At 41.5% G+C, this 18,763-nt stretch overlaps 1 protein-coding gene across 2 annotated transcripts in view; it reads right to left on the reverse strand.

Moving 5' to 3' along the window:
• LOC121387696 (serum paraoxonase/arylesterase 2-like) overlaps positions 1-18,763 on the reverse strand; it is a 24,003-nt gene continuing 5,240 nt past the window's right edge. Inside the window, exons 1-10 of one of the 2 annotated variants that reach the window (XM_041518887.1) lie at positions 18,367-18,521; positions 17,218-17,293; positions 14,409-14,479; positions 12,018-12,073; positions 10,221-10,416; positions 8,675-8,804; positions 6,313-6,513; positions 5,543-5,624; positions 3,879-4,016; positions 1-1,119 (exon numbers count right to left, since the gene is read on the reverse strand). In XM_041518887.1, the coding sequence (XP_041374821.1) occupies positions 946-1,119; positions 3,879-4,016; positions 5,543-5,624; positions 6,313-6,513; positions 8,675-8,804; positions 10,221-10,416; positions 12,018-12,073; positions 14,409-14,479; positions 17,218-17,282 (1,113 nt within the window). In that variant the 5' untranslated portion in view covers positions 17,283-17,293; positions 18,367-18,521 and the 3' untranslated portion in view covers positions 1-945. Of the gene's footprint in view, positions 1,120-3,878; positions 4,017-5,542; positions 5,625-6,312; positions 6,514-8,674; positions 8,805-10,220; positions 10,417-12,017; positions 12,074-14,408; positions 14,480-17,217; positions 17,294-18,366; positions 18,522-18,763 lie in introns of those variants that run through there. The other variant, XM_041518886.1, reaches the window with a different exon arrangement.

Genomic DNA, 18,763 nt, shown 5'->3' on the forward strand with positions numbered 1-18,763 from the left:
ACTGCCTCCCCTGCCCCCCGGAGGGTACGACCCTGACATTTCAACAGGACAGCACATACCAAAGTGTTTAATACACCAGTCGTAGGGCACTTGAGATGGGGGGGAAACAAATCACAGAATAGATCCACCAAGGAGGTTCGATCCTCCAACCCAAGCACCTCAGGCAACCAAGATCCTTACCCCCACCCCCCCCAACATTTTTTTTTTTTAAAAAGAAAGATATAGCCTCTTGTAATTTGAGCAATATTAAACTGTCATGGTAAAAATGTAAGATAAGTGATCTACCAAATGTAAAATTTTTAATAAATTAGAAAATTTGTTTCTAATTTTCATTATTATTCATACTTATATAGTGCTAGCACAACATAAATAAAATAAATTCCATCTCTTATAATTTGAGTAATATTAAAGTGTCATGGTCAGCGAGTACAGTTCTATCAGTTTCAATACACATTTCAGCTCCTCTACTTTTTTATAAAGCATAAAAATATTTATGTTTGTTATCTAGAGTTTAAAATTATCTCGACTATTCCAAGGTATTAAAATTGTATAATGTAACATAATTAAAAAAAAAAAAACACTACAAAAATATGTATTATATGACTAGTGAAGACATCTAAAAGAATAAAATAAATACACCAATGATTGAGTATGTAAATCTAACAGTACTACGTCATGGAGCCAGTTATCTACGGACATGTGCATTATCAAACCATATCAAGATATCAATATAAACATGTATGAGCATACACTTGTGTTCAAGGGCTGATGCAGGATTTTTCAAAATGTCTAATAACTACCAAATTTTTCATTGTTTCAAATTATAAAAATCCTCTCCCCACCAATTACCTGATTTGGGGTCATTTTCATTAGTCAGTTTAATTGTCAGGTCATAATTATGTTATTTAATAAAATAAAAAAAAGGTTCTATTTTATTGGAGGAAATTACAAAGGAATATTGACGTCACAGAGAACGAGTTTGTGCAGCACGGAGCCGATGAGCAATTTGTTCTTGTAGACGAGAGCCGTGGATGATCCCGATATCAAGTCTCCCGTCGCGTCCACGAACAACTCCTGAACTGACGTTAGATTGTCTCCCTTTACCTTCAGCTGTAGAACCTGTGAGGTGAAAAAAAGAGTTAGTTTTGTTTAACGACACCACTAGAGCACATTGATTTATTAATCATCATCTATTGGATATAATTTTGACATATAGTCTTACAAAGGAAATCCACTACTTTTTTTCCCATTAGTAAGAAGGGATCTTTTATATGCACCATGCCACAGACAGGATAGCACATACCACAGCCTTTGATATACCAGTCGTAGTGCCCAGGCTGGGCTAGAATGAGAAATAGCCCAATGGGCCCAGCTGTGAGATGAAAAACAAACTATGGTTGAGGACCATCAACATACAAATGTAGCAAAGCTTTTGCAGTATGACGTCATACCAGATACATGTCATACCAGATACATGTATGACGTCAATCTCTGTAATATTCTCTACATTTTGCCAAAATCAACACTTAACGTGTCACATCAGGAATTAGTCTTCGAACTGTAGAAACAAAACGTACCTGATTTTTGCGGATGTTCTGTAATAATAGCCATCCCAGTAAGTATATGTTATTTTTCAATTCAAAATAAACCACCACTGTATTGGTGTATCTTTCCAACACATAAGGCTCATGTTGGAATTTACTCTCCTGTTAAGTCACCGAGTTCGAATAGTGACTAGGCGATTTTAGCGCTAATAAGGCTTCATGAAACGGCAGCTTGGTCCAAACCAAGGGGATTTAGCCCAGAGGTAAAACGCTTGTCTGATGTGTGGTTGGTCCAGGATCAATTCCCTGTCAGTGGGTCCATTAGGCCAGTGCACAACGACTGGTATATCCAAGACCATGGTATGTGCTATCCTGTCTATGGGATGGTGCATATAAAAGATCCCTTCCTACAAATTTGGTAATTTTGTCATATAGTCATAGAAAGGAAACCCAGTACATTTTTCCATTAGTAACAAGGAATCTTTTATATGCACCATCTCACAGATGAGATAGCACATACCACTGCCTTTCATATACAAGTCGTGTTGCACTGGCTGGAAAAAGAAATAGTACAATGGGTCCACTGACGGGGATTGATCCCTGACCAACCACACATCAAGTGAGCGCTGTACCACCGAGCTACGTCTCGCTCTAATAATAATGACATCCGAAATAAGATTGTTCCGACATGCGAGAGTTAACCTGAAAAAGTTTGAAATTCATGTTAACTACTGTGCGAGTCCCCTACATAAGTTTTAGTCAAACAAAACAATGTGGCTATTGATTTTTGAAGCAATCTTAAATTTACGAAATCGTAAAACCGGCGTTAGCTACGATGTCACATGATGTGTACTATAGTGATGTCGTAGCCTATGATGGTGTTACAATTTCTTAGCGCTAAAGGGGCGTTCTCATTATGTAATTAAGTTGCATGCGATCGAATCGTACTGTAAAAATACCTAAATCATAACGACTTTACTCTTATACGTTCCAAATTTTGTAGGGCCAACACATCACAAGCAACAAGTCTGTGCATAATGAGAATGCCGCTTTATACAGCCTCGAAAATATGGGACCTGATGCGTAAGAAATTGTGTCAGTTAAAATAACATTCATCTTACACATTACATGCGACACGTCCATGCATAATGAGAATGCTGCTTTATACAGCTTCGAAAATATGGGACCTGATGCGTAAGAAATTGTGTCAGTTAAAATAACATTCATCTTACACATTACATGCGACAAGTCAGTGCGACCAATTGCATAATGAGAACGCCGCTTTTCACAGCTTCGAAAATATGGGACCTGATGCGTAAGAAATTGTGTCAGTTAAAATAACATTCATCTTACACATTACATGCGACAAGTCAGTGCGACCAATTGCATAATGAGAACGCCGCTTTTCACAGCTTCGAAAATATGGGACCTGATGCGTAAGAAATTGTGTCAGTTAAAATAACATTCATCTTACACGTTACATGCGACAAGTCAGTGCGACCAATTGCATAATGAGAACGCCGCTTTTCACAGCTTCGAAAATACGGGACCTGGGCCTGGTAACATAAAACACATGTAACACTAAGTGTGACTTGCGTCAGACGTACACCATACATAATGTTACGAGTGCTTTGATGCTAGACCAACCGAGCATGATGAGGGCACGTTACCACTGGGCTACATCCTGCACTGGGTTCAGATCTAGCTACGTCCTCGCATTTTAAACACATATTGAAGATTCGAACAGTGATCTTGATCGCAGTACCTCAACATTTAATAGCAACCTTTGTCATACTCGAACAGGCAGCAAATGTTTACTTTAGCATTGCTAAAAGATGGTGTGCACCCAATTTTTTATTTTTATTTTTTTTATTTTATTTTTTTATTGTCCCCAGGTCATTTTGACGATGCCAGGGTTGTGTGCACCCAAGTTGAATATTTGCCCAAAATTGACTATCGCAACTGCATTTGGACATATTTATGGAATGTTTTAAAATTAAATGCACTGTTTCCAGTCCAGAACTGGAATTGCATGCTGATCGGCAAGAAGTGCTTGTCCTACTGTGTACATAATAACTTTATTTTTGTGAATCTGATACATCGGTTAGGTATGTTTGTTTGTTGGTTTGACATCATTAGAGCACATTGATTTATTAAACATCGGCTATTGGATGTCAACTATTTGATCATTTTGACATAGCCATAGAGAGGAAACCTGCTACATTTTTTTCATTAGTAGAAAAGGATCTTTTATATGCACCATCCCACAGACAGGGTAGCACATATCACGGTGCACAGGCTGTCGGATTGAGTAACAAGTAAAATAACTATCACCTGAGATGGCGATCTCTTCACGCGGGGATTGTCGTCATGTTCCAGGAATTTGTACGGGATTGGATGTGCCGCACAATACACGTCCCCCGTTTCCGGGTGAACCGCCATGTTGTCAACAGCAGTACCAAATGACCAAGACTGAAATTATAAAAAGAAGAAAGTTACTGTCATGTGACCGGAACAGAAAGGACATTTTTAGACCATCCCATTGGCTGTTGGGATGTTCGAACCAGACTACTATCCTTATGCATTTGTATTGAGGACAGGTGAAGTTGAAAAGATATGTAACATTTAATGTGGGGAAATTATTTTTTAAAAATTTAACATCAAGGAAGGAAATATTTTATTTAACGACGCACTCAACACATTTTATTTACGGTTATATGACGTCGGACATATGGTTAAGGACCACACAGATATTGAGGGAGGAAACCCGCTGTCGCCACTTCATGGTCTACTCTTTTCAATTAACAGCAAGAGATCTTTTATATGCACCATCCCATAGACTGGATAGCACATACCACGGGCATTGATGTACCAGTCGTGGTGCACTGGCTGGAGTTTTAACATCAAATTCGATCCATTAACATCAATAAAGAATAAGTAGTTAATCAACATATCCATTAACATCAATAGAGAATAAGTAGTTAATCAACATGTCCATTAACATCAATAGAGAATAAGTAGTTAATCAACATGTCCATTAACATCAATAGAGAATAAGTAGTTAATCAACATGTCCATTAACATCAATAGAGAATAAGTAGTTAATCAACATGTCCATTAACATCAATAGAGAATAAGTAGTTAATCAACATATCCATTAACATCAATAGAGAATAAGTAGTTAATCAACATGTCCATTAACATCAACAGAGAATGACGTCAGATATCGTCTTTATCCTGTGAAGGTAAGAATGGGAAATTGTCACTCGGCCTGAAGAGGACAAGGCAGATATCCGACGTCATTAACTAGTTATTACCTTTATCCTGCAGACCATAAAAATGAAGGGGAAAAGCTATTATTTCTATTATTTCAGCTATATGGTTCAAACGAAACACACACATACCTGTGTATAAACAAAACACACATACCTGTGTATAAATGAAACACACACATACCTGTGTATAAACGAAACACACACATACTTGTGTATAAACGAGACACACACATACCTGTGTAAAAACGCGACACACACATACCTGTGTATAAATGAGATACACACACATACCTGTGTATAAACGAAACACACACATACCTGTGTATAAATGAAACACACACATACCTGTGTATAAACGAAACACATACATACCTGTGTATAAACGAAACACACACATACCTGTGTATAAACGAAACACATACATACCTGTGTATAAACGAAACACACACATACCTGTGTATAAATGAAACACACACATACCTGTGTATAAACGAAACACATACATACCTGTGTATAAACGAAACACACACATACCTGTGTATAAATGAAACACACACATACCTGTGTATAAACGAAACACATACATACCTGTGTATAAACGAAACACATACATACCTGTGTATAAACGAAACACACACATACCTGTGTATAAATGAAACACACACATACCTGTGTATAAACGAAACACATACATACCTGTGTATAAACGAAACACATACATACCTGTGCCAAAGTTAGTGCACCATTGGTCTCCCTCTTGTAAACTTTGATTTCTTTCTCAAAGACGGCAGACACATAAACAAATCTGTAGAAATAGGTCAACATAAGACATTTACATAAACTTATCACCTCTTTCTAGACTCCAATAATCGGTATTATTCCTAAAAAGGGATGTCCATTTTTATTCCAAATTTCAGATAAAAAAATTACCAATCTGAATGTAAATAATTCCCATTTTTTATTTTTACTGTAAACTGACTGGAGTGTGTTCTGTATTGTGATTGGTTAATTACATTCTTTTTCCGGGATCAAATGAAAATAACACCCGGAAAGCTAATGACGTCATTAAAAAATAACGTCATTAGCAATTGGAACAGGCGAAGTTGACAATTCAAGGACCTACAGTTTGTAGCCAGGTATTTTTTTCAAGAAATGCCAAATATACAGTTAGTTCTGTAGAAAAACAATTTAGTTTACAATGGACATAACCATATGGATTTTTTTTAATTTGTGGGTGTTATTGTCTATTTGATGCCCGCAAATGTTTAATTTTTTACTTCAGGCTAACATTATATTAACACTATATATACCATCCCATACAGGATAGCACATACCACAGCCTTTAACCAGTTGTGGTGCACTGGTTGGAACGAGAAAAAAAACAATCAGTTGAATGGATCCACTGAGGTGGATCGATCCTGTGATGCAAGCACGTCAAGCAAGCGCTCAATCAACAGAGCTAAATCCTGCTGTAAAATAACGTAGCAACTTACTTTCCATCGTTAGATAAAGAAATTCCATTTGCACCGCCCAGTCGGCCAGAAACACTTTGGTAGGTCGACCCATCGTAGTACACGACATCGGAACAGCGAATCAAGAAAAAATACTGAACCATCATTAGTGGGCGCGATGTCCAGCACAGGTAGTTTGTGAAATAAAAACTGTTCTCGCCAGTCGCCGCAACATCATTCAGGCTGAAAATACATAAATATACCATTGTTAATTTTTAACATTTATAATACAACAGCACAGGTACATTTGTAGTTTGTGAAATAAGCATTCAGGGAGAACTGCTAACTTAAAGCAATATATGTCCCCTACTGGGACCAACAAATTTCCGTATCTCCTAAGTTCAAGGGTCATAACTCTGATCTGTAATAGCATACGTGTAATTTTAGCTCAATATCTAGAGGCATTGGGGGGAAAAGTATGAAAACAAATTTCCATATCTCCTAAGTTCAAGGGCCATAACTCTGTCAAAAATGGGTAAATGGTCATGAAAGTCAAACTTGATCTGTAATAGTATATGTCAAAGCTATACACACAATTTTAGCTCAATAGCTCAAAGCACTGTGAAAAAAACATCCAGAAAACTAAGTGGACAGATGGACTGGACCAATAAACACTGTTCTCGCTCGTCACCGCAACATCATTCAGGCTGAAAATACAATCAACATAAATATACCACTGGTAATTTTCAACACTTATTATACAGCTACAACAGCACAGGTAGTTTGTCAAATAAAAACTATTCTCGATATCGCCTGCTGAGGCAACATCATTCAGGCAGAAAATACAATCAACATAAATACAGCTGGCCTATCATTAATTCTCAACAGTTATTATACGGTACTAAAACTTGTATCACCTCTTGAGCCAAAATTGTTAATAATGAAAATACATAGAATCAACATAGATATACGATGATTAATGTGTTATCAGTTCAGTCACATTGCACAACCAAGTCAAATCACATAGATGACAATAGTTGTCTGTGTGGCTTAATTAAACTGTGACACACAGAATTTTAATCAAAGTATACACCAAGGATATAAATACTATCACTTCTCACCACTGAGTAAATCAGAAAAGATTGGGCGTTAAGATACTCATTTCAGACATAATTGGAAGTGTTTTTGTCATCCTATGTTTACTACTTTTAAGCACAACAGAAGCTTCTTCTTTTTTTTTTAAATTAATAATAAAAAAAAAAAAAAAAAAAAAAAAATAATAATAATAATAAAAAAGCACAACTGAAGCTGATACACTGACACTAGTTCAAATTAAATTTCATGAAGTTACTGGCCAGACATCTGACAACAAACACCTGTTACATTTATCACCAATGGCAGGACTGGTATTTTTTACTGTGGGATGAAAAGTTGGGTGAACTTTGAACTTTGATGCCATGCGATACTAGTTGGTGTACTGCTACCTATAGTGGTGATGTTAACCAAAACAAGGTTAAGGTTTGTTGTGTTTAACAACACTACTAGAGCACACTGATTTATTAATCATTGGCTACTGGATGTCAAACCTATGGTAACTGTGACAGTCTTAGAGAGGAAACCCGCTACATTTCTCCATTAGTACCAAGGGATCTTTTATATGCACTATTCCACAGATAGGATAGCACATACCACAGCCTTTGATATACCAGTTGTGGTGTACTGGCTGGAACGAGAAATAGCTCAATAGGCCCACCAATGGTCTTAGAGAAAGAAAGAAATGTTTTATTTAATGACGCACTCAACACATTTTATTTACAGTTATATGGCGTCAGACATGGTTAAGGTCCACACAGATTTGGAGAGGAAACCTGCTGTCGCCACATAGGCTACTCTTTTTACAACAGACAACAAGGGATCTTTTATTTGCGCTTCCCACAGGCAGGATAGCACAAACCATGGCCTTTGTTGAGCCAGTTATGGATCACTGGTCGGTGCAAGTGGTTTACCCACTGAGCCTTGCGGAGCAGTCACTCAGAGTTTGGAGTCGGTATCTGGATTAAAAATCCCATGCCTCGACTGGGATCCGAACCCAGTACCTACCAGCCTGTAGACCGATGGCCTAACCACGACGCCACCGAGGCCGGTCCAATGGTCTTAGAGAGTAAACCCACTAAATTTTCCCATTAGTACCAAGGGATGTTTTATATGCACCATTCCACAGATGGGATGGCACATACTATAGCCTTTGATATACCAGTTGTGGTGTACTGGCTACAACGAGAAATAACCCAATAGACCCACCGATGGGGATCGATCCTAGACCGACCGCGTATCAGGGCATACCACTAAGCTACACCCCACCCCATAACCAAACCAAAATTCCAAGTTTATCAAGTGGACGTACAATTTGAATGAATCACTTCCTTCGTATGTCTTCACATGGTGGAGTCTCTGTTTGTCAGCCACGTACAGGAACTTCTCAATACTGTCGCCTTGGCCATGTCGATGACTCACAACAAAGAGAAAGACCCGTTCTGAAGACAAAAAGAAAGGAATAAAAGTATTAAAGATTCAGTTTACAATAAAATGATTAACTACGACCCATACACTTTACATCTACTGTACTGTGACTACGTTACAATAAAATGATTAACTACGACCCATACGCTTTACATCTATTGTACTGTGAACTTTGTATTTTATTTCCAATAACGAGTAAAAAGTGTTATTTCTACTTTCACTTTCACGTAAATGCTGTAAAGCGTCAGGCGCGTGTGCAGAGGGAGGGTTTTGGGGGTCAAACCCCCGGATCAAGCAAATTTTCTTTTTTTTCCAATACAGTTTCCAGGAAAGTTTGTTTTGTTTAACGACACCACTGGAGCACATTGATTATTAATTAATCATCGGCTATTGGATGTCAAACATTTGGTAATTCTGACTCGTAGTCATCAGACGAAACCCGGCACATTTTTCCTAATGCAGCAAGGGATCTTTTATATGCACTTTCCCACAGACAGGGAAGCACATACCATGGCCATTGACCAGTTGTGGTGCACTGGTTGGAATGAAAAAAACCCAATCAGTTGAAAGGATCCACCGAGGTGGTTAGATCCTGTGATGCAAGCACCTCAAGCAACAGAGCAACTCTCAACCCCCCTATAACCACAGTCCCTGCTAAAATTCCTGCACCCGCGACTCAACGTCTTACTAAATACCTACGCTAAATTTTCCAAACTTTATTCAAAAACAAGAATAACCTCACAGGACTTGAACTCAATGACTATAATCTACAAACTTTTAACACATCCGGATATAGTTACAATAGAGTGAAACAAGAGTCTGTGACGTTGAAACGGGGGAATGCCCTCTAAAAATAGACTGGAGTGTGTCTTCGTAACTGTTACTTCTCACAGGTACGTGTGATTTTAGAATTATGTAAAAAGCATTTCTAGGCTTTACGAACACCGGGAAGACTAGAAACACTTCAGATGTACAAAAACTGATAACCTAAACAATAAACTCTGACATCTAATTTAAATTATCAAACCGTCTCTTTAATAGTGAAAAATATGCCTTACTGTTTAAAAACTTCCCATGGTGTCTGACGTCACTATTGTTCAATCAGATACTAACATGGGATGTTCACTTGTTTCATAAATTTTTTTATATCTAGCGAAAACGAGTGGAGTATTCCAGGGCGTCTAGTATTTTTATAAAATCCACTAAGATTGAGGGACAGGATATTCATATTTACAAAATAGACCTAACTGCAGCATTTGACAACTTTTTACACTAGTCATCGGGCATGTCAATAGTAGTTATTTACTGGCCCAATACTGAATATCACTAGCCATGTCAGTGGGGCTACCATAATCTAGAAGTCCGGAGTATTCTATATGCACAATGGCAAGAAACCCTGGACGGGTGAGACGATCGGACCGGTCACCTACTTGTTTTTTTATCTTCCCAGGCAGACAGTCCGTGAGGGCTGAAAGTTTCTCGGTTGAAGACTTTCGTCGATGTCAGTATCAGCTCCACCACGTTCTTCTCGGGGTGGTTGAAGTCGAACAAATACATCCGGCCTTTCCGGTTCGCCTCCTTGAAATACTTCTCCGCCTCGGCTGAGTGCTCTTGGAAACGGAATCCCTGGAAACCAAAAAAAGTGCAGATTTATGTTATCTTTGATTCTTAATTAAGGTTCAAGCATGCTGTTCTGGGTACACACACATCAGATATCAGAGCTGTCTGTTGGTCAAGACAGTGGTCTTTGAAACGGAATCCCTGGAAACAAAAACAAGCAGATTTATGTTATCTTTGATTCATAATTAAGGTTCAAGCACGCTGTCCTGGGTACACACACATCAGATATCAGAGCTGTCTGTTGTCCAGGACAGTGGTCATACACAGATACATGTATTTTAAAATTGTGAGAACGATTGTTTGATACACGCATCACCGACACAAATCAAATTTTAGGTAACCTTGTTTTTACTTTTGTACCAGTCACGGTTGGGATGAGAGGAAAAACAGACAGCCATAGATATTATTTTTACTACCCTCTAAAAAGTGAGTCAGTGGAAGCTAATTACGACTGGACAAATAAATGACTCGCCATCACAAACCCTGAGAATGGTCAATCCAGCATCCCACCGTACCCAAGCCACCTCGGTGCATCCATTCAGCAGATTTTCTCTCGTTTCAACCAGTGCACCACAACAGGACAAAGGCCGTGGTATGTGCTTTCCTGTCTGTGGTAAAGTGTATATAAAAGATCCCTTGCTACATTGAAAAAAAAATGTAGTGGCTTTTCTCTGATGACACCGGCCCCGGTGGGGTCGTGGTTAGGCCATCAGTCTACAGGCTGGTAGGTACTGGGTTCGGATCCCAGTCGAGGCATGGGTTTTTTAATCGAGATACTGACTCCAAACCCTGAGTGAGTGCTACGCAAGGCTCATTGAGTAGGTGTAAACCACTTGCACCGACCAGTGATCCATAACTGGTTCAACAAAGGCCATGGTTTGTGCTATCCTGCCTGTGGGAAGCGCAAATAAAAGACCCGTTGCTATGAGTAGCCTATGTGGCGACAGCAGGTTTCCTCTTAAAAACAGTGTCAGAATGACCATATGTTTGACGTCCAATAGCCAATGATAAGATCAAAAATCAATGTGCTCTAGTGGTGTTGTTAAACAAAACAAACTTTACTCCTCTGATGACTATAAGTCAGAATGACCAAATGTTTGACATCCAATAGCCAATGATTAATTAATCGATGTGCTCCAGTGGTGTCGTTAAACTTTCTTTTCCACCGTACCTCAGGCGAGTGCTCTACCGCCGAGCTACAGCCCCACTGTGACTAATAAGAAGAGTTAAAGTTTGTTTTGTTTAACAACACCACTAGAGCATATTGATTAATTTATCATTGGCTACTGGATGTCAAACATTTGGTAATTCTGACACGTAGTCATCAGAGGAAACCCGCTACATTGTTTCATTAGCAGAAAGGGATCTTTTATATGCACTTTCCCACAGACATGAAAACACATACCACAGGCCTTTGACCAGTTGTGGTGCACTGGTTGGAACAAGAGAAAAACCAATCAGCTGAATGGATTCACTGAGGTGGTTCGGGTTCGATGGGATGCAGGATTGACCATTCTCAGGGTTTATGCGACTCAAGCAACGCAGACTACTCAGAGTTCTCCAACACTGAACTAAACTTGACCACAACTAATTAAAGACTTACTCACCGTAGTTATAAAGGTCAACCCATTCTTAAGTGTGTGGAAGTCTTCGGCACCAATATCTGAAAGAAGGAAGGAAATTGTTTATTTAATGACGCACTCAACACATTTTATTTACGGTTATATGACGTCGAACATATGGATAAGGACCACACAGATATTGAGGGAGGAAACCCGCTGTGACCACTTCATGGGCTACTCTTTTTCGATTAGCAGCAAGGGATCTTTTATATGCACCATCCCATAGACAGGATAGCACATACCACGGCCTTTGATGTAGCAGTTGTGGTGCACTGGCTGGGATCGATCCCAAACCGACCGCATACCAAGCAAGCGCTTTACTACTGGCCTACGCCTCGCCCCAATATCTGAAAGAAAACATACATGTGTGTGTTATCAATGTGACAGTCCGACGTGTGACGTGTAAAACAGGCCCCCTCGCATCAAGCGAGTGCTTTACCACTGGGCTACATCTCACCCCCACACATCAAGCGAGTGCTTTACCACTGGACTACGTCTCGCCCCCTCGCATCAAGCGAGTGCTTTACCACTGGGATACATCTCACCCCCACACATCAAGCGAGCGCTTTACCACTGGGCTACGTCCCGCCCCCTCGCATCAAGCGAGTGCTTTACCACTGGGCTACGTCTCGCCCCCTCGCATCAAGCGAGTGCTTTGCCACTGGGCTACATCTCACGCCCACACATCAAGCGAGTGCTTTACCACTGGGCTACGTCCCGCCCCTCGCATCAAGCGAGTGCTTTGCCACTTGGCTACGTCCCGCCCCCTCGCATCAAGCGAGTGCTTTACCACTGCGCTACATCTCGCCCCCTCGCATCAAGCGAGTGCTTTACCACTGGGCTACGTCTCGCCCACTCGCATCAAGCGAGTGCTTTACCACTGGGCTACGTCTCACCCCCTCGCATCAAGCGAGTGCTTTGCCACTGGGCTACGTCCCACCCCCTCGCATCAAGCGAGTGCTTTACCACTGGGCTACGTCTCGCCCCCTCGCATCAAGCGAGTGCTTTACCACTGGGCTACGTCTCGCCCCCTCGCATCAAGCAAGGCTACGTCCCAACCCCCTCGCATCAAGCGAGTGCTTTACCACTGCGCTACATCTCGCCCCCTCGCATCAAGCGAGTGCTTTGCCACTGGGCTACGTCCCGCCCCCTCGCATCAAGCGAGTGCTTTACCACTGGGCTACGTCTCGCCCCCTCGCATCAAGCGAGTGCTTTACCACTGGGCTACGTCCCGCCCCCTCGCATCAAGCAAGTGCTTTACCACTGGGCTACGTCCCGCCCCCTCGCATCAAGCAAGTGCTTTACCACTGGGCTACGTCTCGCCCCCTCGCATCAAGCAAGGCTACGTCCCAACCCCCTCGCATCAAGCGAGTGCTTTACCACTGCGCTACATCTCGCCCCCTCGCATCAAGCGAGTGCTTTGCCACTGGGCTACGTCCCGCCCCCTCGCATCAAGCGAGTGCTTTACCACTGGGCTACGTCTCGCCCCCTCGCATCAAGCGAGTGCTTTACCACTGGGCTACGTCCCGCCCCCTCGCATCAAGCAAGTGCTTTACCACTGGGCTACGTCCCACCCCCTCGCATCAAGCGAGTGCTTTGCCACTGGGCTACATCTCGCATCAAGCGAGTGCTTTACCACTGCGCTACATCTCGCCCCCTCGCATCAAGCGAGTGCTTTGCCACTGGGCTACGTCCCGCCCCCCTCGCATCAAGCGAGTGCTTTACCACTGCGCTACATCTCGCCCCCTCGTATCAAGCGAGTGCTTTACCACTGGGCTACGTCTCGCCCCCTCGCATCAAGCGAGTGCTTTACCACTGGGCTACGTCCCGCCCCCTCGCATCAATCGAGTGCTTTACCACTGGGCTACGTCTCACCCCCTCGCATCAAGCGAGTGCTTTACCACTGGGCTACGTCTCACCCCCTCGCATCAAGCGAGTGCTTTACCACTGGGCTACGTCTCACCCCCTCGCATCAAGCGAGTGCTTTGCCACTGGGCTACGTCTCACCCCCTCGCATCTCTCGCTCCCTCGCATCAAGTAAGTGCTTTACCACTGGGCTACGTCTCGCCCCCTCGCATCAAGCGAGTGCTTTACCACTGGGCTACATCTTGCATCAAGCGAGTGCTTTACCACTGGGCTACATCTCGCATCAAGCAAGTGCTTTACCACTGGGCTACATCTCGCATCAAGCGAGTGCTTTACCACTGGGCTACATCTCGCATCAAGCGAGTGCTTTACCACTGGGCTACATCTCGCATCAAGCGAGTGCTTTACCACTGGGCTACATCTCGCATCAAGCGAGTGCTTTACCACTGGGCTACATCTCGCTCCCCCTTGTTATACTGCTACTTTAACAAAGATCACACATGTACTTACCGATACCAGGTATCTGTCTGCACTCCCCAGGGTAATGGGTGTACACAGTCGTCAAGACACCAAAGAAATGCCTGTAGCAAATACAAAAACCCATATAAACATTTGAATGCTAAAAATTCACTTTAGTGAGTGGGGAGCAATCTTTGCTTTTTAAATTTTAATCTTGAAGCCAAAGATAAAAATTAATAAATAAAGTTTGTTTTGTTTAAAGGGATGCTCGCACAAGGCTTTTTGGACTGGTATGCATATTCAACAATATAACACTTGATTAAGTAGACTTTCCCATCTAAAATCACAAAACTGACCAATTATGTAGTCCCAAAGAAAAGAAAATTATGACTTCAGTATTGTGAGTGGTCGTTTTTGCTGCAACGTACCCTACCAATAGGCCTAATAATAAGCATTTTTTCTTTCGATTTTTTAAGAGAGAAAAATACTATAACCCCTTTTGATTCTATTAATGCAAACTGAAATATATTTAGTTAAATAGTTTATTATATTATCAAGTCATTTATGTTGTTTTATAAGTTAGGTTGATGAAAGCGAAGTGCCTTGTCGTAAATGACTGCATTTGTTTACACTGTGCATACAGGAGTTGGCCGGAGCTGATGTCACTTCGCACCAAGCTAGAATTGCGGATACACCAAAAACAAAAGAAAATGGCTGCCCCCAGTTAGCAGGAATAATTACATTGTTTTATTAAACTCTAAAATTATGTGTTTTTCATTTCTTAAAGTGTCAGTATATGTTGGTGGTCCAGGTAAGTATCTTTCCAACACATACGGCTCATGATTGAGTTTACTATCCCTTTAACAACACCACTAGAACACATTTATTTGTTAATCATCAGCTATTGGATGTTAAACATTTGATAATTTTGACAGTTTTAGAGAGGAAACCTGCTATATTTTTTCATTAGTAGCAAGGGATCTTTTATATGCACCATACCACAGACAGGATAGCACATACCACAGCTTTTGATATATCAGTTGTGATTATAATTGATCAATTGAACAGTGTACAGGCCACTATTCAAGGCAGGTCACTATTCAAGGCAGGTCTCTATTCAAGGCAGGCCACTATTCAAGGCAGACCTCTATTCAAGGCAGGCCACTATTCAAGGCAGGTCTCTATTCAAGGCAGGCCACTATTCAAGGCATACCTCTATTCAAGGCAGACCTCTATTCAAGGCAGGCCACTATTCAAGGCAGGCCACTATTCAAGGCAGGTCTCTATTCAAGGCAGACCTCTATTCAAGGCAGGCACGTCACTATTCAAGGCAGGCACGTCACTATTCAAGGCAGGCAGGTCTCTATTCAAGGCAGGCAGGTCTCTATTCAAGGCAGGTCACTATTCAAGATAGGCCTCTATTCATGGCAGGTCACTATTCAAGGCAGACCTCTATTCAAGGCAGGTCACTATTCAAGGCAGGCCTCTATTCATGGCAGGTCACTATTCAAGGCAGATCTCTATTCAAGGCAGGCCACTATTCAAGGCAGACCTCTACTCAAGGCAGGCCTCTATTCAAGGCAGGCAGGTCACTATTCAAGGCAGGCAGGTCACTATTCAAGGCAGACCTCTACTCAAGGCAGGCCTCTATTCAAGGCAGGCAGGTCACTATTCAAGGCAGGCAGGTCACTATTCAAGGCAGGCAGGTCACTATTCAAGGCAGACCTCTACTCAAGGCAGGTCTCTATTCAAGGCAGGCAGGTCACTATTCAAGGCAGACCTCTATTCAAGGCAGGTCACTATTCAAGGCAGGCCTCTATTCAAGGCAGGCCTCTATTCAAGGCAGGCCACTATTCAAGGCAGGCCACTATTCAAGGCAGGCCTCTATTCAAGACAGGCCTCTAGTTAAGACAGGCCTCTATTCAAGGCAGGCCTCTATTCAAGGCAGGCCTCTACTCAAGGCAGGCCTCTATTCAAGACAGGCCTCTATTCAAGGCAGGCAGGTCACTATTCAAGGCAGACCTCTATTCAAGGCAGGTCACTATTCAAGGCAGACCTCTATTCAAGGCAGGTCACTATTCAAGGCAGACCTCTATTCAAGGCAGGCCTCTATTCATGGCAGGTCACTATTCAAGGCAGACCTCTATTCAAGGCAGGTCACTATTCAAGGCAGACCTCTATTCAAGGCAGGTCACTATTCAAGGCAGACCTCTATTCAAGGCAGGCCACTATTCAAGGCAGGCCTATATTCAAGACAGGCCTCTATTCAAGGCAGGTCACTATTCAAGACAGGCCTATATTCAAGGCAGGTCTCTATTCAAGGAAGGCCTCTATTCAATGCAGACCCCTATTCAAGACAGGCCTCTATTCAAGGCAGGCCACTATTCAAGACAGGCCTATATTCAAGGCAGATCTCTATTCAAGACAGGTCTATATTCAAGGCAGGTCACTATTCAAGACAGGCCTATATTCAAGGCAGATCTCTATTCAATACAGGTCTATATTCAAGGCAGGTCACTATTCAAGACAGGCCTATATTCAAGGCAGGTCTCTATTCAAGGCAGGCCTCTATTCAATGCAGACCCCTATTCAAGACAGGCCTCTATTCGAGGATTTACAGTATGCCTTAAAACGAGACTTTTCACTTAGTCCCGAGGGTGTCTGGTTTAGAGTGGTTTCACTGTACTGTATCGGAGTGTGAATACTTACACGAGTTTAGAGTGGTTTCACTGTACTGTATCGGAGTGTGAATACTTACACGACAGTTTAGAGTGGTTTCACTATACTGTATCGGAGTGTGAATACTTACACGACAGTTTAGAGTGGTTTCACTGTAATGTATCAGAGTATGAATACTTACACGACAGTGAAGATATGCTGCAGCACAAGAACCAACACACTGATGAAGATAACTTTACCAATCATTGCTGATCAAACTGAAACAGATGGAAGAAATAATACTGCTTTAATAACATCTCAGCACATTTAAAGCTACAACTGTTTGGTGTCTAACATAAGATTATTGCCACATTTAAACGTGAGCTATCTAAAAGCTGCATAAAGGTGCCCTTACACAAACATTATTTATCAACTTTTGCTTTGAAATTTAATGAATAAATGTTTAATGATACCTCAGCTCTAGTGGTGTCGGTAAACAAAACAAACTTGTAACTTTTTTGTTTCTTTTGTTTAACGACACCACTAGGTCACATTGATTTATTAATCATCGGCTATTGGATGTCAAACATTTGGTCATTTTGAGTCTTAGAAACCTGCTATATTTTTCAATCAGTAGCAAGTGATCTTTTATAGGCACCATCCCACAGACAGGATAGCACATACCACGGCCTTTGATATAGCAGTTGTGGTGCACTGGCTGGAATGAGAAATAACCCAATGGGCCCACCGACGGTGATCAATTCCAAACCGACCAGGTGAGTGCTTTACCACTGGGCTACGGCCTACTTCGACTGGTTGAAGGAATGAAAGAAGGAAATGTTTTATTTAACAACGCATTTAACACATTTTATTTTTCGATTATATGGTGTCAGACATATGGTTAAGGACCACACAGATATTGAGGGAGGAAATCCGCTGTTGCCACTTCATGGGCTACTCTTTTCAATTAGCAGCAAGGGATCTTTTATATGCACCATCCCATAGACAGGATAGCACATACCACAGTCTTAGATGTACCAGTCGTGATGCACTGGCTGGAATGAGAAATAGCCCAATGGCAGACTGGCAGAAATGCACAATGTCATGTAACTGCTAAAGGGTTTGCCACAGTTAAAGTTGTGTTTAACACCACCACTAGAGCACACTGAATAATTAATCAATAGTTATTGGATGTTAAGCAATTGGTAATTTTGACACATATAATGTAGTCTTAAGAGTCGAAAACCGCTATATTTTTCCATTAGTAATAGTAGCAAGGGATCATTGGCAATGAATTTTCCAAATGTAATGAATTTTGACCCTCACAACATGAAAAATCACAAGTTTATACCTGGCTTCAGCTGCCCCTTTCGGTTGTAGTTTTCCAAACAATAAGACGCGAGACATAGCCCTGTGGTAAAGCGCTCACTTGATGCGTAGTCAGTCTTGGATTGATCCCGGTCAGTCAGCCCATTGGGCTATTTTTTGTCACAGCCAGTGTACTACGACTGGTATATCAAAGGCCGTGGTATGTGCTATCCTGTCTGTGGGATGGTGCATATAAAAGATCTCTCGCTACTAATGGAAAAGTGTAGCGGGTTTCCTCTCTAAGACTATTTATCAAAATTACAAAATGTTTGACATCCAATAACCGATGATTAAAAAAAATCAATGTGCTCTAGTGGTGTCGTTAAACAAAACAAGCTCTATGTATCCAAACAATAATTATAGCTTTAAACTATATGATA

Source organism: Gigantopelta aegis, chromosome 13, assembly GCF_016097555.1.
Source record: "Gigantopelta aegis isolate Gae_Host chromosome 13, Gae_host_genome, whole genome shotgun sequence".
Taxonomy (NCBI): domain Eukaryota; kingdom Metazoa; phylum Mollusca; class Gastropoda; order Neomphalida; family Peltospiridae; genus Gigantopelta; species Gigantopelta aegis.